The following is a 19,890-nucleotide window of genomic DNA, read 5'->3' as shown; positions in this document are numbered from 1 at the left end:
GTGTGCGTGTATTTAAACCTAAATATGTTTTATTTATTTCTTAACGATTAAGTTCGGAATGCACACTGGCAAATTTATATTCCTGTATCAGACTTGTGTGATGTGTATTTTAAGGAATTTGTTTTATGTGACACCAAGATATTTGTGGTTAACATTTGATCAATTACACATCTGACTCAAATTAATTGAGTTGGCAGCTTGTTGTTGAAACCATATGGCAGGAGCTACTGTGAGTAAAAAAGAGAAATAGCTCAAAGACAAAGTATCGTTCTACTCCACGGATTATTTATGACCTCGTTTTCTTGCTAGTCATTGTACTTCTCGTTTCACTCTTCTGTCCTACAGACAAACCGATGGTGGCATCTCGATGGAGCTGGGAGCAGATCCACTGAGCTCCCTTGACTAGAGAGGGGAGTGGCCCGAGACCCAGCCGGAATCTAAATGCAGCAGAAAGCCACGGAAGGATTTTGCTATACTTTAGGAAGATTAATCTCGTTTCAGTATACAAGATGGATTAGGAGACGAAGATTACGAGTGGCAGGGAAACTTTATTAGCATAGACCAGCTGAAGGCAGCCAAATAATGGTAGGAACGGAAAGAGCTGGGAAGGACACGAGGGCACAGACCACAGTGGGTCAAGCTGCGGCTGGGTCCAAATCCCGCCTTTGGTCCCTTAATAACCACACGTCCTTGGACAAAGTCTTACCCATGGGCTTCAGCTTATAGCTATAAGAAAGGGAACAGCAGTACCTACCCACTGGGCTATAAGTACACGTTCATAGAAGTATCTACTTTATTTTTTTTAAAGATTTATTTATTTATTTGAAAGTCAGTTACACAGAGAGGAGAGGCAGAGAGAGAGAGAGAGAGAGAGAGGCTTTCCATCCGATGGTTCACTCCCCAACTGGCTGCAATGGCTGGAGCTGCGCCGATCTGAAGCCAGGAGCCAGGAGCATCTTCTGGGTCTCCCATGTGGGTGCAAGGACCCAAGGACTTGGGCCATCTTCTACTGCTTTCCCAGGCCATAGCAGAGAGCTGGATCGGAAGTGGAGCAGTTGGGACTCAAACCGGTGCCCATATGGGATGCGGGTGCTTCAGGCCAGGGCGTTAACCCACTGCGCCACAGTGCCGGCCCAAGTATCTACTTCAATGTACAATTACTATGTGCTAATTTTTTTTTAAAAAAGATTTACTTATTTATTTATTTGAAAGGCAGAACGACAGAGATAAGGAGAGATCTTTTATCCACTGGTTCACTCTCCAAATGGCTGCAACAGCCAGGTTTGGGCCAAGATGAAGTCAGAAGCCAGAAATTCCATCTGAGTCTCCCATGTGGTTGGCAGGAGCCCAAGTACTTATATCATTTTCCTCTGCCTTCCCAGGCACATTAAAATGAAGCTGGGGGCCGGCACTGTGGCGTAGTGGGTAAAGTTGCCACCTGCAGTCTCAGCTGCTCCATTTCCGATCCAGCTCCCTGCTATGACCTGGGAAAGCAATAGAAGATGGCCCACATCTTCTACTGGGTCCCTGCACCCACGTGGGAGACCCGGAAGAAGCTCCAGGCTCCTGGCTTCAGATCGGCCCAGCTCTGACTGTTGCAGCCATCTGAGGAGTGAACCAGCAGATGGAAGATCTCTCTCTCTTTCTCTCTGTTTTTCAAATAAATAAATTTATTTATTTTTAAAAAATGAAGCTGGATCAGAAGTGGAGCAGCCAGGACTCGAACTGGTGCTCTGACAGGGGATGCGGGCATCGAAAGCAGTGCCAGTGGCTTAACTTCCTACACCACAACACTGGTCCCATTTTAGAAACTAATAATGTTGCCTAACTAATATCATTATGGGGATAAAACATAACAACTTAAAAGACTACCTGGATGGGAAAGTTGGGTAAAACAAAGGAATAAATTTTATATGTCTGAGTTTCTAAGTTCCATAACTCAAAGAAAACTTTAAAGACACAGATATTAAAGACCAAGTTGGCAATATTTATCACTATACATTGCAGAAATTTTTTTCTAGCAGCAGAAACTATATATCCACCAACCAGGCGGCTGGTACAGCACAGCACTTTTATAAAACAACTCTTTCAGCCATGAAGAATGAGATCAATCTAAGATGTGCTATCACAGAACAATCCTCCAAATACATTTCTAAGTTTACAAAAAGACAGATGCAGAAAAAATGCTTTGTGATTTTGTTTAAAAATTTAGGTGGGGGATGAAAGACCTGTGTGTGTGTGTGTAACTCTTTCAAATAAATAATAAATAAATCTTTTAAAAAATTTCGATGGGGTGGCCATTTGCCTAGAAGTTGACTCTGGTAAGGACCCCCACACCCCGTACTGGAGCGCCTGGATTGGATCCTCGGCTCTGGCTCTCATTTCCGGCTTCCTGTAATATGGGCCCTGGGAAGCAGGGGAGATGGCTGAAGGGGCTGTGTTGCTGCCACCCACACGGGAGACCTGGGCTGAATTCAGGCTCCTAGCTTCTGCCCTCCCCACACAGATGCTGCAGGCAGCTGGAGAGTCAATCAGTGGATAGGAGGTCGTTCTTTTTCTCTCTGCCTCTCAAATGAAAAATAAAACACTTTGTTAAGATACCAGATATGAGTATCTGTGTGTTATGCAAATTCTATTTCTGGCAAGATGCATTAGACTCTGGCCCAGGAGTACAGTGGAGGATGGCCCAAGTCCCTGGGCTCTGCACCTGCAAGGGAGACCAGGGGAAGCACCTGGCTCCTTGCTGTGGATCAGCGCGGTGCGCTGGCCGCAGCGGCCATTGGGGGGTGAACCAACAGAAAAGGAAGACCTTCCTCTCTGTCTCCCTCTCACTGTCCACTCGGCCTGTCAAAAAAAAAATAATAATAATAATTAAAAAAAAAAGATGCATTAGAAGCTCCAACAGAAGCAGAGTATCTGCAGAGGGACTGGAAAGGAGAGGGCTCAGGCAGAAGAAGACCTCCTCCCCTTGTACACTCTACAATTTGATCATGCTTACATAATGCTTCTGTTTCAAAAATTAACTAAAAAAAAAAATCCCGGAGGGAAAGCAGGATGAACTCAATGATAGGAAATCATATTTACATATTTAACAACCTTGACATGTTCTACAAGCCTGCCCAGTTTAGATAATGGTAGAAATCTAAAGATACTAAGGAGAGCTTAGAAAAATGCTTGAGACAAATCAACAAAGTGAGCCTTCCGGCCTTGTCTAGTGAGGTTGGAGTTTGTGAACTCAAGAGGCTTCCATAGCCTTGGCAGCTCATGACAAGGGCCTCGGGTGATTACTGGCGTCATAAATAAGAGTGTCACTTGTTAAAACAACAGGAGTCACTGTACATTTACTTCCCATGTAGGATCTCTGTCCTTAATGCATTGTACTGTGTGAATTAACAGTAAAACTAGTACTCAAACAGTACTTTATACTTTGTGTGTCTGTGTGGGTGTAATCTGCTGAAATCTTTACTTAGTATATACTGAGTTGATCCTCTGTATATAATTAAAAATGAATCTTAATGAAGAATGAGATGGGAGAGGGAGTAGAAGATGGGATGGTTTGTGGATGGGAGGGTGGTTATAGGGGAAAAAAATGCTATAATCCAAAAGCTGTACTTTCGAAATTTATATTTATTAAAGTTTTCTTTTAAAAAAAGGCTATTAAAAATGGTAAACTCTAAGTTACAATGTCAGTGGTAACCTGGTTCTCTCACATTAGAAACAGTTAACAGTCCCTAAGGCAGCTCACAAAAGCCTATGATAGTGTCCTGAGGGCAGTAGAGTTCACCACTTTAGAACCTTATCTTACTGACACTCTCCCTTCCTTCTGACACACTGCGACAACAAGCAGTCCCAGCTTCCTCCTGTCTTAAAGCTCTACCTTGCCTGCTTTTCCTTTCCTCTCACTTTCAAGAGCTACAGTCATGGGGCCAGTGTGGTGGGTCAAGTCCCCGTTGCTCCACTTCCAATCCAGCTCCCTGCCAATAGGCCTGGGAAAGCAGTGGACGATGTCCCAGGTGCGTGGGCCCCTGCCATCCAAATAAGAAACCCTTGCTTCAGCCTGGCCCAGCCCCAGGAGGTGCAGTAATCTGGGGAGGGAGCCAGCGGATTGAAGATCTCTTTCTCTCTCTGTCTCTTCCTCTCTGTCATGGTGTCTTTCAAATAAATAAAGTAAGTCTTTACTTAAATAAATTTGGGTTATGTAGAATAACCTAAATTCAACTCTTGCAAGAACAGCTATGGACATTGACCATTAGTGACTCATTCAATAAACATTTACTAAAAGCCCACTATGAGCCAGGCAGTATTCTAGACTCTACAGAAAATACGAGGACACGGTGCTATTTATGCCTTTAAGAAGCCCAGGGCTAGTAAGCAGACAATACTGCAATTCTGGGTAAGCAGAGTGAACCTCTGACACACCAAAGGTGGCAGCCCAAGGAACAGGAAGAATGGCATGGGCCGTAAGGCTCAGCAGAGCGTGCCTGACCCCTAAGTGACATTCGTTAGTTGTGTAAACTGTCAGCGAGTTGTGTAGCTTCTCCAAGTCTTCTCTCAAAGAGGATGGAGAAGTGACTTACCTCTCAGGGTGACAGGGACTGTGTAAATTAATGCTTGGCAGATCCCTTCAAAGGGAGCCAGACACACAAAGCTAACTCCCCAGTAAGTGCAAGCTAGCTCATTAGAACAGTGAACACAAAGAGCCCCGCAGAGATAAGTACACTTGAGTGGGCCTCAGGAGACAAGGAAGAAGAAATGGGAAACACAAAATCAGGAGACAGCGTGCATTACAGGAGATGGTCATGTTTCTTTTAAATTGCTCTTTCCCAAAGTACCTTGTTCCAGGAAGAACTTAAAGGCAACTAACTACAAATATTCCTACATACCTGAAACACGAGTATAAAATCAAGACACTGAAGAGGTACAAAGAGAAAAAGGGGACAAGGTCATGGGGAAAAACTGACAAGACTCTGTGACCAACTGGGTAAGGAGTGAGCACAAGGGAGGAATCCAGTGTGATCCCCAGGTTCCTGGCCTGCCTCACTAAACTAAGCAGCCAGTGTGGTATCAGGCAGGATTAGGAGCCTAAGGAAGATGAGGTTTGGTAGAAAAACTAATCAAATTATTTTCTGGGCATATTGAATTGAAGGTACCTATCAGGGGGCCGGCGTTGTGGCGTAGCAGGTTAATGCCTTGGCCTTGACGATACCTGGCTGCTCCACTTCCGATCCAGCTCTCTGCTATGGCCTGGGAAAGCAGTAGAAGATGGCCCAAGTCCTTGGGCCCCTGCACCCACATGGGAGACCTAGAAGAAGCTCCTGGCTTCAGATCGGTACAGCTCCAGCCGTTGCGGCCAATTGGGGAGTGAACTAGCGGATGGAAGATATCTCTCTCTCTCTCTCTGCCTCTCCTCTCTCAGTGTAACTCTGACTTTCAAATAAATAAATCTTTAAAAAAATATACTATATATATATTGGACAAATACCATATGTTCTCCCTGATCGGTGACGACTGACTGAACACCAAGAGGGAAACCTGTTGGAGTGAGGTGGACACTATGGGAAACGGTGGCTTGATCAGCATAGCCCTGACTGTTAATGAACAACTTAATACATTATCCCTCTTAGTAGTTTTTTTATCTGTTCTACTTAATATGACTGGTTTAGATCTGTAATTGATGCACAGTTATTCTTAAGTGTTGAAAATTAACTGAAATGTGATCCCTGTTGAACATGGTGGTGGGAATGGGAGAGGGAAGAGATGTATAATTTGGGACATGCTCAGGCTGACTTGCCCCAAGTGGTGGAGTTGGAAGCATACCAGGGGATTCCAATTAAATCCCATCGAGGTGGCATGTACCAATGCCATCTCACTGTTCCAGGTGATCAGCTTCAGTTCACAGTTGGTCATGGTGGAGGGACTGGGAGTCAAAGGGAGCACATAGACAAGTCTAGTACCTGCTAACGCTAACCGATGGAGTAAATAAAGGGGAGAGTGATCCAACATGGGAAGTGAGATACTCAGCAGACTCATAGAATGGCAGATGTCCTAAATAGCACTCTGGCCTCAGAATCAGCCCTAAAGGCATTCGGAGCTGGCTGAAAAGCTCATGAGAGTATTTCAGGCATGGAAAGCCAAGACACTCTGGCAAAAGATCTCTGCGAGTGAGATCCCAGTGGAAAGAACAGGTCATCAAAGAAGGAGGTACCTTTCTCTGAAGGGAGGAGAGAACCTCCACTTTGACTATGACCTTGTCTAAACAAGATAAGAGTCGGAGAACTCAGAGGGCTTCCATAGCCTTGGAAACTCATGACTGGAGCATAGGGAGATTACTGATGCCATAGACAGGAGTGTCAATTGGTAAAGTCAACAACAGGAGTCACTGTGCACTTACTCCTCATGTAGGATCTCTATCCTTAATGTGCTGTACATTGAGATTTAATGCTATAACGAGTACTCAAACAATATATTTCACTTTGTGTTTCTATGGGGGTGCAAACTGTTGAAATCCTTACTTAATGCATACTAAACTGATCCTCTGTAAAAAAAAAAAAAAAGAAAAGAAAAGAAATTATCAATTCCCAACTTGACTCTCACTGGGATTAAACATGACAATAGGTCTGCTCTGATTTCATCATCATTTAAAAAAAATCATCTATTATTTTTCACTTTATGTTTCTGTGTGGAAGCAAACTGTTGAAATCCATACTTGATGTATACTAAGCTGATCTTCTGTGTATTAAGATAATCAAAAATGAATCTTGATGTGAATGGAAGGGGAGAGGGAGTGGGAAAGGGGAGGGTTGTGGGTGGGAGGGACGGTATGGGGGGGAAGCCATTGTAATCCATAAGTCGTACTTTGGAAATTTATATGCATTAAATAAAAGTTTAAAAAAAAAAAGAAAAAAAAATAAAAGGTACCTATCAGCCACTCGGTGGCAATCTCCAGTAGCTACTAGCAAACCAGGCGGGAAAAGGGGTCGAGGTTGGAGACAGATTTGGGTATTACTAGGATAGTAATGGCATTAACAGGAAATACAAGAAGGGAAAACAAACATAAAAGATACACTCTTGGGTTCCAATATAAAGGAGCAGGTGAAATAAAATAAGAAAGTTCAAGAGACAAAAGGACAACCAGGAGCTCTGCAGCAACAGGGACTCTGTCCAGTTATTATGGATCCCCAGAGTCTAGCACAAGAAGAGATAGTTACAATAAAATATAGAACTCTAGAGAAATCGGATAGGATGAGGACTAAGAGAAATCTACTGGATTTAACAAGCAGGAAAGTATTACCTTAGCGAGAGTACTCAAATAGAACAAGAGAGAGTGAGACCATAACAGAATGAAAGGAAGAGAAAATTTAAGTAACAAGTGTTTATTCTTTATCAAAGTTTGGCTGTGAAGAAAAGGAATAAGCTGGAACCCACTCCCCAGAAGCTGAGGAGAAAAAGAGTCCACCAATAAAATACTGAGAACATAAACAAGTCTTGTGAGTTAAACCTTTATATAGAACAGTTTTTTGGTTTTTTTTTTTCTTTTTTTGACAGGCAGAGTGGACAGTGAGAGAGAGACAGAGAGAAATGTATTCCTTTGCCGTTGGTTCACTCTCCAATGGCTGCTGTGGCCAGTGCGCTGCGGCCGGCGCACCGCGCTGATCCGATGGCAGGAGCCAGGTGCTTCTCCTGGTCTCCCATGGGGTGCAGGGCCCAAGCACTTGGGCCATCCTCCACTGCACTCCCTGGCCACAGCAGAGAGCTGGCCTGGAAGAGGGGCAACCGGGACAGAATCTGGCGTCCTGACCGGGACTAGAACCCGGTGTGCTAGCGCCGAAGGCAGAGGATTAGCCTATTGAGCCATGGCGCCGGCCTATGTAGAACAGTTTTAAGGGACTCTCCAGGGGCTGGCACTGCGGCGAAGTGCATAAAGCCACCGCCACCAGCAATGCCTGCACCCCATATGGGCGCCGGTTCAAGTCCTGGCTGCTCCATTTCTGATCCAGCTCTCTGGTATTGCCTGGAAAAGCAGTGGAAGATGGCCCAAGAGCTTAGGCCCCTGCACCCACGTGGGAGACCCAGAAGTTCCTGGCTCCTGGATTTGGATCAGCCCAGCTCCAGCCGTTGTGGCCATTTGGCAAGTGAACCAGTGGATGGAAGGCCTCTTCTCTCTCTCTGCCTCTGCCTCTCTGTAACTCTGCCTTTCAAATACATAAATAAGTCTTTTTTAAAGCGAGAGAATCTCCAGTTTCTACTGTGATAAGCAATTTATATAGTATTAAATAAAACAGAATTCATAATTCACTCAGAACTAAAAGGATAGTAAAATATTGATATAATTGTCTTTAAGTGGAATTACGATAGATGATTTTCTCCTTGTTTCAATATTCCCATATAACCCAATTTTAATAAGGAGCTTGTATTCCTTTTATGGTGGTAGTAACAGGGAGTAGAAAGCAAGCTATACCAAAATAAATAATACCCACATGCAGAAAAGACTTAAAGAGATTTCAATTCAAGCGAGTAAATAAAAGGAGCTGGCACACTGGTATAGCAGGTTAAGCTGCCCCTGTGACGGTGGCATTCCAAACAGGTGCAGGTTCAAACCCTAGCTGCTCCACTTCCAGCTCCCTGCTAATGTGCTTGGGAAAGTAGCAGAAAATGATCCGAGTACTTGGCCCTTGCACCCACATGGGAAATCCAGATGGTGTTCGGGGGTCCTGGCTGCAGCCTGGTCTAGCACAGGCCATTGCAGCCATTTTGGGGGAGTGAACCAGCAAACAGAAGATCTCTCTTACTCTTTCTGTCTCTCTTCTCTCTCTCCCTCTTTCCCCCTCTCTTCTTGTAACTCTGCATTTCAAATAAATAAATGAAACTTTTTTAAAAAAGATAAACAAATAAAACACTCTTATAAATATGCAGAGAAAACAGAAGGAAAGAATGGGGAAAAAAAAAAAAACAAAGCCAACACAGAAATTAAATCTTCACAAGAAAACAGATACACTGGGGCTGGCGCTGTGGCACAGTGGATGAAGCCACCACCTGCGGCGCCACCATCCCATATGAGCACCGGTTCAAGTCCTGGCTGCTCCTCTTCCAATCCAGCTCTTTGCTGCGGCCTGGGAAAGCAGTAGAAGATGGGCCAAGTGCTTGGGCCCCAGCATGCATATGGGAGACCCAGAAGAAGCTCCTGGCTCCTGGCTTCCGATCAGCCCAGCTTCAGCCATTACAGAAGGTACAGACACTACTGAAAGCATAGTAAGAAACATGAATGAAAGGATTGAGAAACACAAATAAGATAGAAATGAACTCTGAAAAACCCCAAAATACTCTTGAAAGACATTAAAGAAAAGACATTAAAGAAAAATCACATATTCATGGACTGATATACTTAACATTATCAATACAGCAACACGGACCGGGCATCTGGCCAGTGAGGACGCCTGCACCCCAAACTGAAGTGTCTCACTGTGATTCCTGGCTCCAGCTTCCTGCCAATGCAGACCCTGGAAAGTAGTTCAAGTAACTGGGTTCCTGCCTTCCATGTAGAAGACTTGGATTGAGTTTCTGTCTGTCTCTTGGCTCCAGGTTGCGGGCATCTGGGGTGTGAACCAGTGGATGGGAGGTCTCTAACCCTTTCCGTTTTTCTCAAATTTAAAAACAACAAGAGCACACCACTCCCCAGACTGATCCAGAGATTCAAGGCAATCCCTATAAAAATACCCACTGGCTTATTTGTATAAACCGGCAAGTCGATTCTCTCTCTCTCTCTCTCTCTTTTTTTTTTTTTTTTTTTTGACAGGCAGAGTTAGACAGAGAGAGACAGAGAAAGGTTTTCCTTTTCCGTTGGTTCACTCCCCAAATGGCTACTACGGCTGGCGCTGCACCAATCCGAAGCCAGGAGCCAGGTGCTTCCTCCTGGTCTCCCATGCGGGTGCAGGGCCCAAGCACTTGGGCCATCCTCCACTGCCTTCCCGGGGGTGCCAGCACCGCAGGCAGAGGATTAGCCTAGTGCATAAAGCTACCACCACCAGCAATGCCTGCACCCCATATGGGTGCCGGTTCAAGTCCTGGCTGCTCCATTTCTGATCCAGCTCTCTGGTATTGCCAGCCAACAGGTTGATTCTCAAAATTGTATAGAATCGTGAGGGACCCAGAAAAGCCAAAACAATACTAAGCAAAAATGAAGTAGAAGGACTCACTTCTTAATTTCAAAATTTAACTACAAAGACACAATAATTAAGGCAATGTGGCATTGGCACATGAGCAAACATAGAGATCACTGGAACAGAACCAACAGTCTAGAAATAAACCCATGCTTGCATTATCAACTCATTTTTGACATAGGTGCCAAGATGATCCAATGGGGAAAGAACAGTCTTTTCAACAAACAGTGCTGGGACAACTGGGTAGGTAGCTGAGATAACGCTTACACCTGACACCAGACACAAAAGCTAACTCAAGACGGATGGCAGGCATAAATGTAAGAGCAAAACTATAAAACTCTTAGAGAAAAACAGGTTATGTCTTCATGGCCTTAATTCAACAAAAGATTCTTACATATGACTCCAAAAGCATGATCCACAAAATGAAAAAATGGGTAATTAGACTTCATTAAAATTTAAAATTTTGTGCTTCCAAGGACGCAGGTAAGAAAGTGAAAAGATAACCACAGTATGGAAGAAAATACATGCAAATCATGTTTGACAAGGGGTTTGCATCAAGACTATATAAAGAATTATTAAAATAATAAAAAGACAAGTAACCCAATAAAAATTGGGCAAAGGACCTAGATATCTCTCCAAAGAAGAGATGACCAACACATAAAGTAAATGGCCACCTAACACATAAAAAGATGCTTGACATCATTAGTCATCAGAGAAGTACAAATCAAAAACCTCAATGAGATGCTACTTCACACTCATTAAGATGGTTGGAACAAAATTTGAGAAACAGGTGTTGGCGAGACTATGGAAAGACTGGAACCCTCAACAGTGCTGGTGGGAAGACAAAATTCTTGCTACTTTGTAAACAATTTGGAAGTTCCTCAAACGATTAAACATAACACAGAGTTATCATAGAACAATGCTATTCCTAAGTATATTCCTAAGAGAATGGAAACCTGTTCAAAGAAACTTGTACAAGAATGTCTATAGCAGCAGAATTCACAATGGCCAGAAAGTCTAGACAACCAAATGTGCACCAACAGACGAATGAACAAACAGAATGTGGTGGACCCAGTACAGCAGTACACAATTCAAATAAAACAGAATGAAGTACTGATAGCTGCTTCAACATGGGTAAACCTGGACAATCTTAGGAAACATCAAAGAAGCCAGGCACAAAAGACCACAAACTACATGACTCATTCATATGAGCAAGTTCATAATTGGGAAAGCTATAGAGACAGAGATTAGTGGTTGCTTAGGGCTAGGGTGAGGAGGTGGGGCAAGGGAGAAGGAAGATGACAGGATGACAACTAAAGGACACAGAAGTTTCTTTCTGAAGTGATGAAATGTTCCAGAATTAACAACAGTTATGGCTGTGCATATCCGTGAGTTAAAAACCGTGAACTGTACACTTTAAATGGTCAACTGTACAGTGTATGAATTATATCTCAATAACGCTGTTAAAAAACATATACAGGGAAAATTTAAGGAAAAATTAAGTATGATTATTCTGTATTAAAATAAATCAACAATAGAATGGCAAAATACTTTCACAGTAAATACACTGAGACGTTTACAACCTAAAGGGAACAACTGAAACTGTACTCAGAAAAAAATCTTGCAACTTAAACACATGGAAAAAAATTAAATATCCAATATAAAAATGCAGAAAAATAGGGACTGGCGCTGTGGCGCAGTATGTTAATCCTCTGCCTGCAGGGTACTGGCATTCCATATGGGCGCTGGTTTGAGTCCTGGCTGCTCCTCTTCCAATCCAGCTCTCTGCTATGGACTGGGAAAGCAGTGGAAGATGACCCAAGTCCTTGGGCCCCTGCACCCCCGTGGGAGACCTGGAAGAAGCTCCTGGCCTCTGGCTTTAGATCTGTCCAGCTCCAGCCGTTGTGGCCATTTGCGGAGTGAACCAGCAGATGGAAGACCTCTCTCTCTCTGTCTCTCCCTCTCATTGTCTGTAACTCTACCTCTTAAATAAATAAATAAATAAATCTTTTTAAAAATGTAAAAAAAAAAAAAAAAAAAAACATAAAATAAAGCTATGGGAAGTTAAGGAAAGGATTTAAAACAATGGAAGAAAGTTAAGATAGAGAAAAGAGTAAAACTAAAGATCTAAGAGTTAGTTCTAAACAAGAACACAGGGACTCCTAAATGAGTAATAACAGACACAGGAAACCTCTTCAGAATCCTAGCAGGTCTCTGCTCCAGCAGCCCTCGGCAGCAGCGGGGGAATAGCAGCCCTGCAGCAGCTGAGTGTGCCAGGCCAGAGCCCTGCAAGCTTGGGACGAGGAAGGTGAAATCGGAGGCCCAGTGATGCCACAGCTGGAGGATGCACCTTGGTGGCTTCCGGTGCTGGCTCCACTGCAGGTATAAAGACGCAAAGTAAAGAATCCAGGAAGAACGGCCATACAAGCAATCAAAGATAAGATTTCGTATGAAAGCAACCAGCTTGGTGCTGAAGGAAAACCAACCAGCAGATGCAGCAGCTGAGCAAGCTAGATGCAAAGCCGAAACACAACTCCCTGCAGTCAGCGTGAACAGAGTGGAGATGACCACACACGATGCTTACGGCTGACAAGGGAGCTGTCCATCCAGTAAATAAAGTATGTGCTAAGTTGCAAAGCAAACAAATAAAAGTGTAAAAGAATACCTTGCTCAACTGCACACAAATAATTCTGAAAATCTGAATGAAGTGAATGACTTTTGATCTCCCCGAAAGATATAAATCGTAAGCAGCTATACTATCATAGAAGTAGGCATAATTATCCAGGAGCTAGTCTCTTCCCAAAATTATTTCATGGAAAATTCAGGCAAACCTTTATCTGCAATGCCATTTAATCAAAGGGAAGGAAAAATGCATAGAGAAGGAAGTAAGTATTTAAAATAATTGTTATGAAAGTAAAATAATCCCACAAAAATAACACAGAGGAAACTAAAAATCAATTTAGTTTATGTGAGTGACGAAAATCTCTAAGTTAAGCAAACAAAACCCAGCAGCACGTTTATAACAGCAATACCCCATGACAAAGCGGGCTGATCAGGAATGCAAGCAGGGCTCAGTAACTACCACTATCAGCACGACTACAGCTGTAGGTCAGGGGAGACAATCACTTACTCACCCCCACAGACGCTGGAGAGGCACTGGCAAAATTCACTTCCATTTATTAAAACATTGTTTTACAATGGTAACAGCCAAATACTTTAACGTGATAAAAGGCACACACTTCGATCTAAAGCCCGATCAAATCTTAAGAAAGCACTGTAAGCATACTACCCAAGTCAGGAATAACAGAGGGATCCACCATTAGCTTATTGTTTAATATTTTTTAACATACTAGCCAAATCAGTTTTACAAAACAGAGATAAAAATTGGAAAGGAGAAGATAAAATTATGATTATTTGGTAAAACATGACTAACTGCAACTGCTTTTCTCTAGAAAAAAAAAACACTCATTCTTACAGACAATATTAGAATTCTAAGGGTGGCTAGATACAAAATTAATATTCAGAAATCAATGGCATTCCCATATTCAAGCAACCAGATAAAAGACAGAATAGAAATAGAAACCCCATCTCAACACCAACAAAAGAGGCGAAATACCAAAGAATAAAGATGAAATCTGAAACGTCTATATGAAACTAAACTTACATATGTTATTGAGGGATGCAAAAGAAAATTTGAACAACAAGACATGGATATATGCCGTGTCCTTGAACCTCAAAAAAATATCAATCATCTCTAAGTCAACCTATAAGTATAACACAGTACCAATAAAAATATCAACAGGATGGAAGAGGGGGCTTGATTAGTTCATTCTAAGTTTTATGGAAAAACAAACCAGGAGAAACACAGGAAGAGAATGAGGGAGGACAATACACCAAGAATGGGCTCTTTAGGCATAAATAGGCAAACTGATCAACCAGATAAAGTCCAATAACAAATCCAAGTTATACGTAAGAACTAAGAACAACTGTGGACCAACTCGTATAGAAAAACTGACCACTTAATACTGTGGTGGCTGAACTGCTACCTGGGGAGGAATAAACTTGGGTTCTTGGACTCCTACCTCTATACTTAACTCAGCATATATTGTGAGAAGTACACCTAACACAAAGATAAAATTATAAAAGTATTGGGAAAACACAACATTCACTTCAATTTTAATTAGAAACAATATCAAAACAGAGAAAGCCTCTCTTATGACACAAAACCTAGAATCTGAAGAAGATTGATAAATTTAATGACAAAATATTTTTCCATTTCTGCTGAGAAAATATACCAGGTCAAAAGACATATGGAAAATATCTGCAACATATGCCACAGACTAAAAATGAATTTCCTTAAAAGAGGGTCCCCATAAACAATATGAAACATCCCACAAGAAAAATGGACAAAAATATAAAGATATATAAACAAAGGAAACAAATATGGCTCATACCAATTGACAAGATACATAAGAAAAATATTCTCACTAAATTGACAATCTTGAAAAGCTTAATAACCCACGATGTTACCAAAGGAACACGGAAGTCGCCAGCACACCGACGATCACAGTAGAACACCAACTGGCGCAGCCTCCACAGAGGGCAACCTGACGGTATCTATCAGATGCAAGCAGTAAACAGCCTTCCACCCAGCCATTCCATCCTCAAGGCAGAATCACTCTTATGTGCAACAGTGCGACGTGTACAGGGGTACTGATCGTATCACTATTTGTGTCAGCAAGACTGTAGACATTTTATTAAGTTTGTATGTATGTATTTGCCAGGCAGAGAGGGAAAGACAGCTCCCATCCGCTAGTTTACTTCCCAAATGCTGGGGCTGGGCCCAGAGGCAGGAACACAGCTCACATGTTCCCATGTGGGTAGCAGAGCCCTAGACTTGAGCCATCACCTGTCACCTGCTGCCCCACCAGGGTCTGCATTAGCAGGAAGCTGGGGTCAGGACAAACCCCAACCTCTGACTGCAAACTTTCAACACCTATGCAAACAAAGGAATGCTACCATGCCCCCGCCCTCCCCCCTCCACACAGATCCACTGAGCCCCTTCCCGGAACATACACAAGAAATTTATCATGGGTTGCTTCTAGGGAAACAGTCACTTAGCTGGAGTCAAAGGTAGGAGGAAAGTTTTCTGCACTCTTTTGTACCACTTAGATTTCTACACATATTGCTTGTTTTAGATCGTAAGACTTCAGCATTATTTTTAACCAGCTTTACCAGTTGGTGGGTTTTTCCTCCTTGTTGCCAGTATCCCAGTCTCGATGTTAGCAACCACATTTAACTGTTTTCCCGCAACTACCTTGCGTTTAGTGAAACCGACTCCAGTTAAGTCATGACACTACTTGACTTCATGTACTCCTGACTGCCTGGCTCCTAAGGTCTCTCTGCATATTTAGCCTATAAAAAACACTGCTGCCTATCACGGATATTACGAGTCGGGAAAACTCCAGGCCCAAGAGGTTGTTAATGTTTAGGTTATGCAGCAAACACATAATTACGACAAAGGCAAGCAGCTGCTCACAGAAACCTCACTTGTGAGTCTAGAACTGGACTCTACCCATAGGGGACTGCACCACACCAATCCAATGTCACGGAAGTAATGCCAACGTACCTAGAATGTAAACATGTTAAGTGTACAGTGTACGTATTTGTGTGAATATACATGTATACTTTATACACAGCTCAAGAAAACCGAACCGTGCCTATCAAGGAATCCCCTACAGACGCTAAGCAGAGAACCACACTAGGGGCCTGGACAGGGAGAAATGACCAGGTCAGAGAAGTTAGGGGACTCTTCCCTGGAAAAGAGCGTGGCTGAGAGAGGGCCAAGGTCAGAGAAGCTAAACGTGAGAGCGGAATGAGGAGAAGGCGGATTCTGGGATGATGGAACAGCCAGCAGCAGGAGCATGCCACACCAAGGAGGTGGAGCCCAATCACGGAGCAGGAAAACCTAACACAGGATTAACTGAGGGGCTGCGGACGGGCCAGACCACCTGGTGCCTTCCAGGCGATGCTAAGGATTTTCGCCTTATCCTAAGAGCAACAACAACAAAAAAGCCTATGCAAGGTGATATGCAGGAAGGAGTACAGCTTTGTGCTTGTCAAAGATTGGCGTCTGCACGGGTTGGAAGGCTCGGAAAAGCTCTGCGGATGATCTAAGGGACGGTGACGGCAGCACAGACTGGGGTGACGGCAGAAGTGAAACACATAGGACCTGGTGGCTGATTACGCTTGAAGTGCGAGCGAGAGGTCGACCTTGACAAGGATGCCCAAGTTGCAGGTCTGCATCGCTGGGCGGGTGAAGAGGCTGTCACTGAAGAGAGCACTCTGGGGAAACAGGGCTGGGTGCCGGGGAGAAATGAAGGAAAAGGGGCCCTGGGCGCTCGGAATCTGGAATTCGTGGTAGAGAGGGAAGTAGACTAGGAAGTGGGGTCAGAGGTCGAAGGAGAACGCTAGCTAGGGTACATCTTTAAAATCAAGGCTGGCCCTCCAGAGTCAGCCATAAACAGACCTGGCGTTCCCATTCCTCCCTGGCACTGAAAATCGTTTTCAACCTCTCAAAATAGAAGGGGGAGGATTTTCAAATACAATGCCTGGGAGAATGAACAATTCATACGAACGGATTTCAGGGTAGCTATTGCGCTAACACGTTTCCCCATTTTGAGGGTGCACAAAAGACCAAGATACCCACACGGGGGGGAAGAGGAATGAAATGACAATCGAGTGCAAGAGGCAGAAAGAAGGGGCTGCTGACCCCACTTGAAGAATTTCCACAGTTCAGGCGGATTTTGGACAGATGGCTGTCGCTGGCCTTGTGTGCTAAGGGAATGCAGAAATAGCACCACACCTAAGCCCCCGGTCAGAAAGCACGGCTTCCACTGCCATCCGGTGGTGGGAGTGAGGAAGTGCACCAACCGGGTCCTGACAGCCTGAGAATGCCTCCATGGCGCTCGTGGTGTAATAATTAATCCATGACCAAAGACCTAAAGACTGCAGGAGGAGAGGGCGAGGTGGCAACAGTGCCGGCCGACAGATCTGTCTTCTAAGCTGCCGGTACACAAAAATCCAAGTTCCTGTTACGAATTTCAGATAATAAAAAAGATTTCTCCTTTTTTCCTCTTAATGTTAAAGATCACATAGTTAGCAATTCTAGGCTGTCCGGTCTAATACTATCATCTAAAACCCAACTCTGTTAATCTCACATTTGACTACCTCCAAATGCCTCCATTTAATTTCCATGGCACAGACAAACGCGTTCCTCACATCAATAGCCTTATCACAAACGCAGGCAACATTCCCTTTGTTGTCTTCGGATAAATAACCTCTGACTACTTAAAAAATACAAGGCACAGTACGAAACACAATCCCAGCCCGCCATGGTCTCAAAACTCATCAGCTACACAAAGAGACGGCCGACAGAATCGCCTTCAACGTCATTCACAGAAAAACATGGTGAATGATGAACCCATCAACCCTGACAGTTCTCCTCCTGGTAAAACCAAGCTCACCAATGTTAGGTGCCGTTCTGTGCACTGTGGAACGCCCTGCCTTCCCCTGCTGTCCTGAATCCTCGCTCACCCATGTCCTCTTTGCAACTGTGTGCACACACGTCCAGTCTCGATTTGCTTTTTAAGGCATCCGAACTGCGGGATACAGCACCGCAGACCAAAATGTAAAATAACTGCATTGGGTTGGGCACCTTTCCCCAGTTCTCAACCAGTTGTTTCTATAGTGTAGACACCAGGATTTTTTTTTTTTTTTCCTACTAAGTATGGACTTGATCTTCGTTTTGCCCCCTCGAAATCTGGACGCTACGATCCACTCTGTCTCTGGACATTTCACGATACTGATGATCCCAGCCGACCTCCCTGCGCCCGGGGGTCCCCTCTCCCGCAACCATCAACGCCCCGCACCCCTTTCTTCCTCTCACGCTCGGGGTGGCTTCTGCCACGCCGTTTCCTGGGGGGGCCCCTGCGCTGAGCGCCCTTTCGGGAATAACTTCCCACAGCCGGGCGCCGAAGGGGACAGCGGCCGGGAGCCGGGGAAGCCGGGCGCCTGGGGACGTCAGCCGGACGGCGGCCTCTTCTCCCCCTGAAAACACAACTCCCGGCTCAGCGCCTTCCACGGGACACGGACACCGCGTCCCGGGTGGGCTGACCTCACCCTCGCGCCCTCGGCTACGCGCGGGGCCTGCCTTTCCTTCTCCCCCGGGAAAGACAGGCAGGAAAAAACAAGGCAGCATCCCCTCCCCCGCGCGCCCCAGGCTGGCACGACCCGGCCCCCACGACTCACCTGGCAGGTGCGGCCGCCCGGAGAGTTGCACGAAGCGGTTGAGCTGGCCAGTCCCCCGACCCCCGCTGCCCCCGCTGCCCCCGCCGACCCCGCTACCTCCGCCGCCACCGCCGGCCGCGCCTCCTCCCCTCCGGCGGTTCCTGTCCCAGCCCTGGGCGGCCGACATGACCCGCTAATGACGGCCGCAGCCCGGTCCCGGCAGACCCTGACCCGGCGGCACCAGCGGAGCCTCCTTCCTGGGCTCCTCTAGAGACCCGGGAGACAGGAGAAGGGGGGAGAGCCCGGTCTCACCGGCGACCAATGACTGAAGAGCTTGCTGACAGAAAGCCAATGGTCAGTCGTCTTCTTGGTAGGTGGAGGGAGGCGGGGAGAGACGTGGTAACCATAGCTATGGCTAAAAAAAAAAGTGGGGGGGAGAGACAGGCAGAAGCAGCTACTCGCTGCTCGCATCGACCGCGCTGAGCGCGCCCGCGTTCCCGCGAGTTCAGGCAGGCCAGTCGAAGGCCGAGTGAGTGAGGCCACGCCTGCGGCAAAGCGAGCGGCCAGGCGCCAGGTTTGTCCTAAACGTTGCGGTCAGCAGCAGGGTCTGCACGTCGTACATATGTGAGGGACCACACAGTCTAACGTCGGTTTTGCACACTGAGATCGGGTTTCCGGACGGTTGTCACACGACGGGGCTCGCCCGCGGCGTTGGGGGGCGGAGCCGAAGCTGTGGGGTGAGAAGCGCGAATTCCTGGGTTTTATGGGTTTTTGTTTTGTGTTTCGGTCGAGGTCCCAGGGTGAGCCGTCTAGGGGCCAGCAGGCAGTTTGAAGGCTGGTTAACACAGACATGGGATAAATGCCATCTTAAAAACACAAAAGAAACCCCCAGTGAGAAACCGTCTCTGGCTCCTTTCGCGCAGGGAGCAGGGTGCCTAGGTCGGTCACAGGTAACTGATGGCTGGGTGACTGGGCTTGTGCACTCACGGCCCTGACCGGCTTACAATCGCAGCATCCGGGGACGCGTAAAATAAATCACAGGACAGGCACGCAAGACCAAGGTCAAAGACAAGGTGGACGTGCAGAGGAGGAATTCCTACCGCTCAGAAATTAAACAGCAAATTTGGCTTTGAGCTTCACGGGGGAGGGAGTTCTACAGAGTGGGAAGAGAGAGGGAGATCTTCCCTGCGCTGGTTCACTCCACCAAATGGTCTCAGCAACCAGTGTCTGGGCCAGGGAGAAGCCGGGAACCTGGAACCTGGAACTCCCACGTGACTGGCAGGTGCCCAAGTATTTGGGCCATCTTCCACTGCTTTCCCAGGTCCATTCGCAAGGAGCTGAATCACAAGTAGAGCAGCCAGGGGCTGACGCTTGCAATGCTGGCATCCCATATGGCTGCTGGTTTGAGTCCTGGCTCCTCCACTTCTGATCTAGCTCTCTGCTA

At 45.5% G+C, this 19,890-nt stretch overlaps 1 protein-coding gene across 2 annotated transcripts in view; it reads right to left on the bottom strand.

Annotated features, from left to right (window-relative positions):
- KLHDC10 (kelch domain containing 10) overlaps positions 1 to 18,751 on the bottom strand; it is a 65,307-nt gene extending 46,556 nt beyond the window's left edge. Inside the window, exon 1 of one of the 2 annotated variants that reach the window (XM_002712009.5) lies at positions 18,468 to 18,751. In XM_002712009.5, coding sequence (XP_002712055.1) covers positions 18,468 to 18,633 — 166 coding nt within the window. In that variant the 5' untranslated portion in view covers positions 18,634 to 18,751. The remainder of the gene's footprint in view (positions 1 to 18,467) is intronic. The other variant, XM_008258199.4, reaches the window with a different exon arrangement.
- Positions 18,752 to 19,890: the final 1,139 nt, after the last annotated feature.

Source organism: Oryctolagus cuniculus, chromosome 3 (assembly GCF_964237555.1).
Source record: "Oryctolagus cuniculus chromosome 3, mOryCun1.1, whole genome shotgun sequence".
Taxonomy (NCBI): Eukaryota; Metazoa; Chordata; class Mammalia; order Lagomorpha; family Leporidae; genus Oryctolagus; species Oryctolagus cuniculus.
The sequence above is the reverse complement of the archived record's forward strand: the minus strand, read 5'-3'. Positions and strand labels throughout refer to the sequence as shown.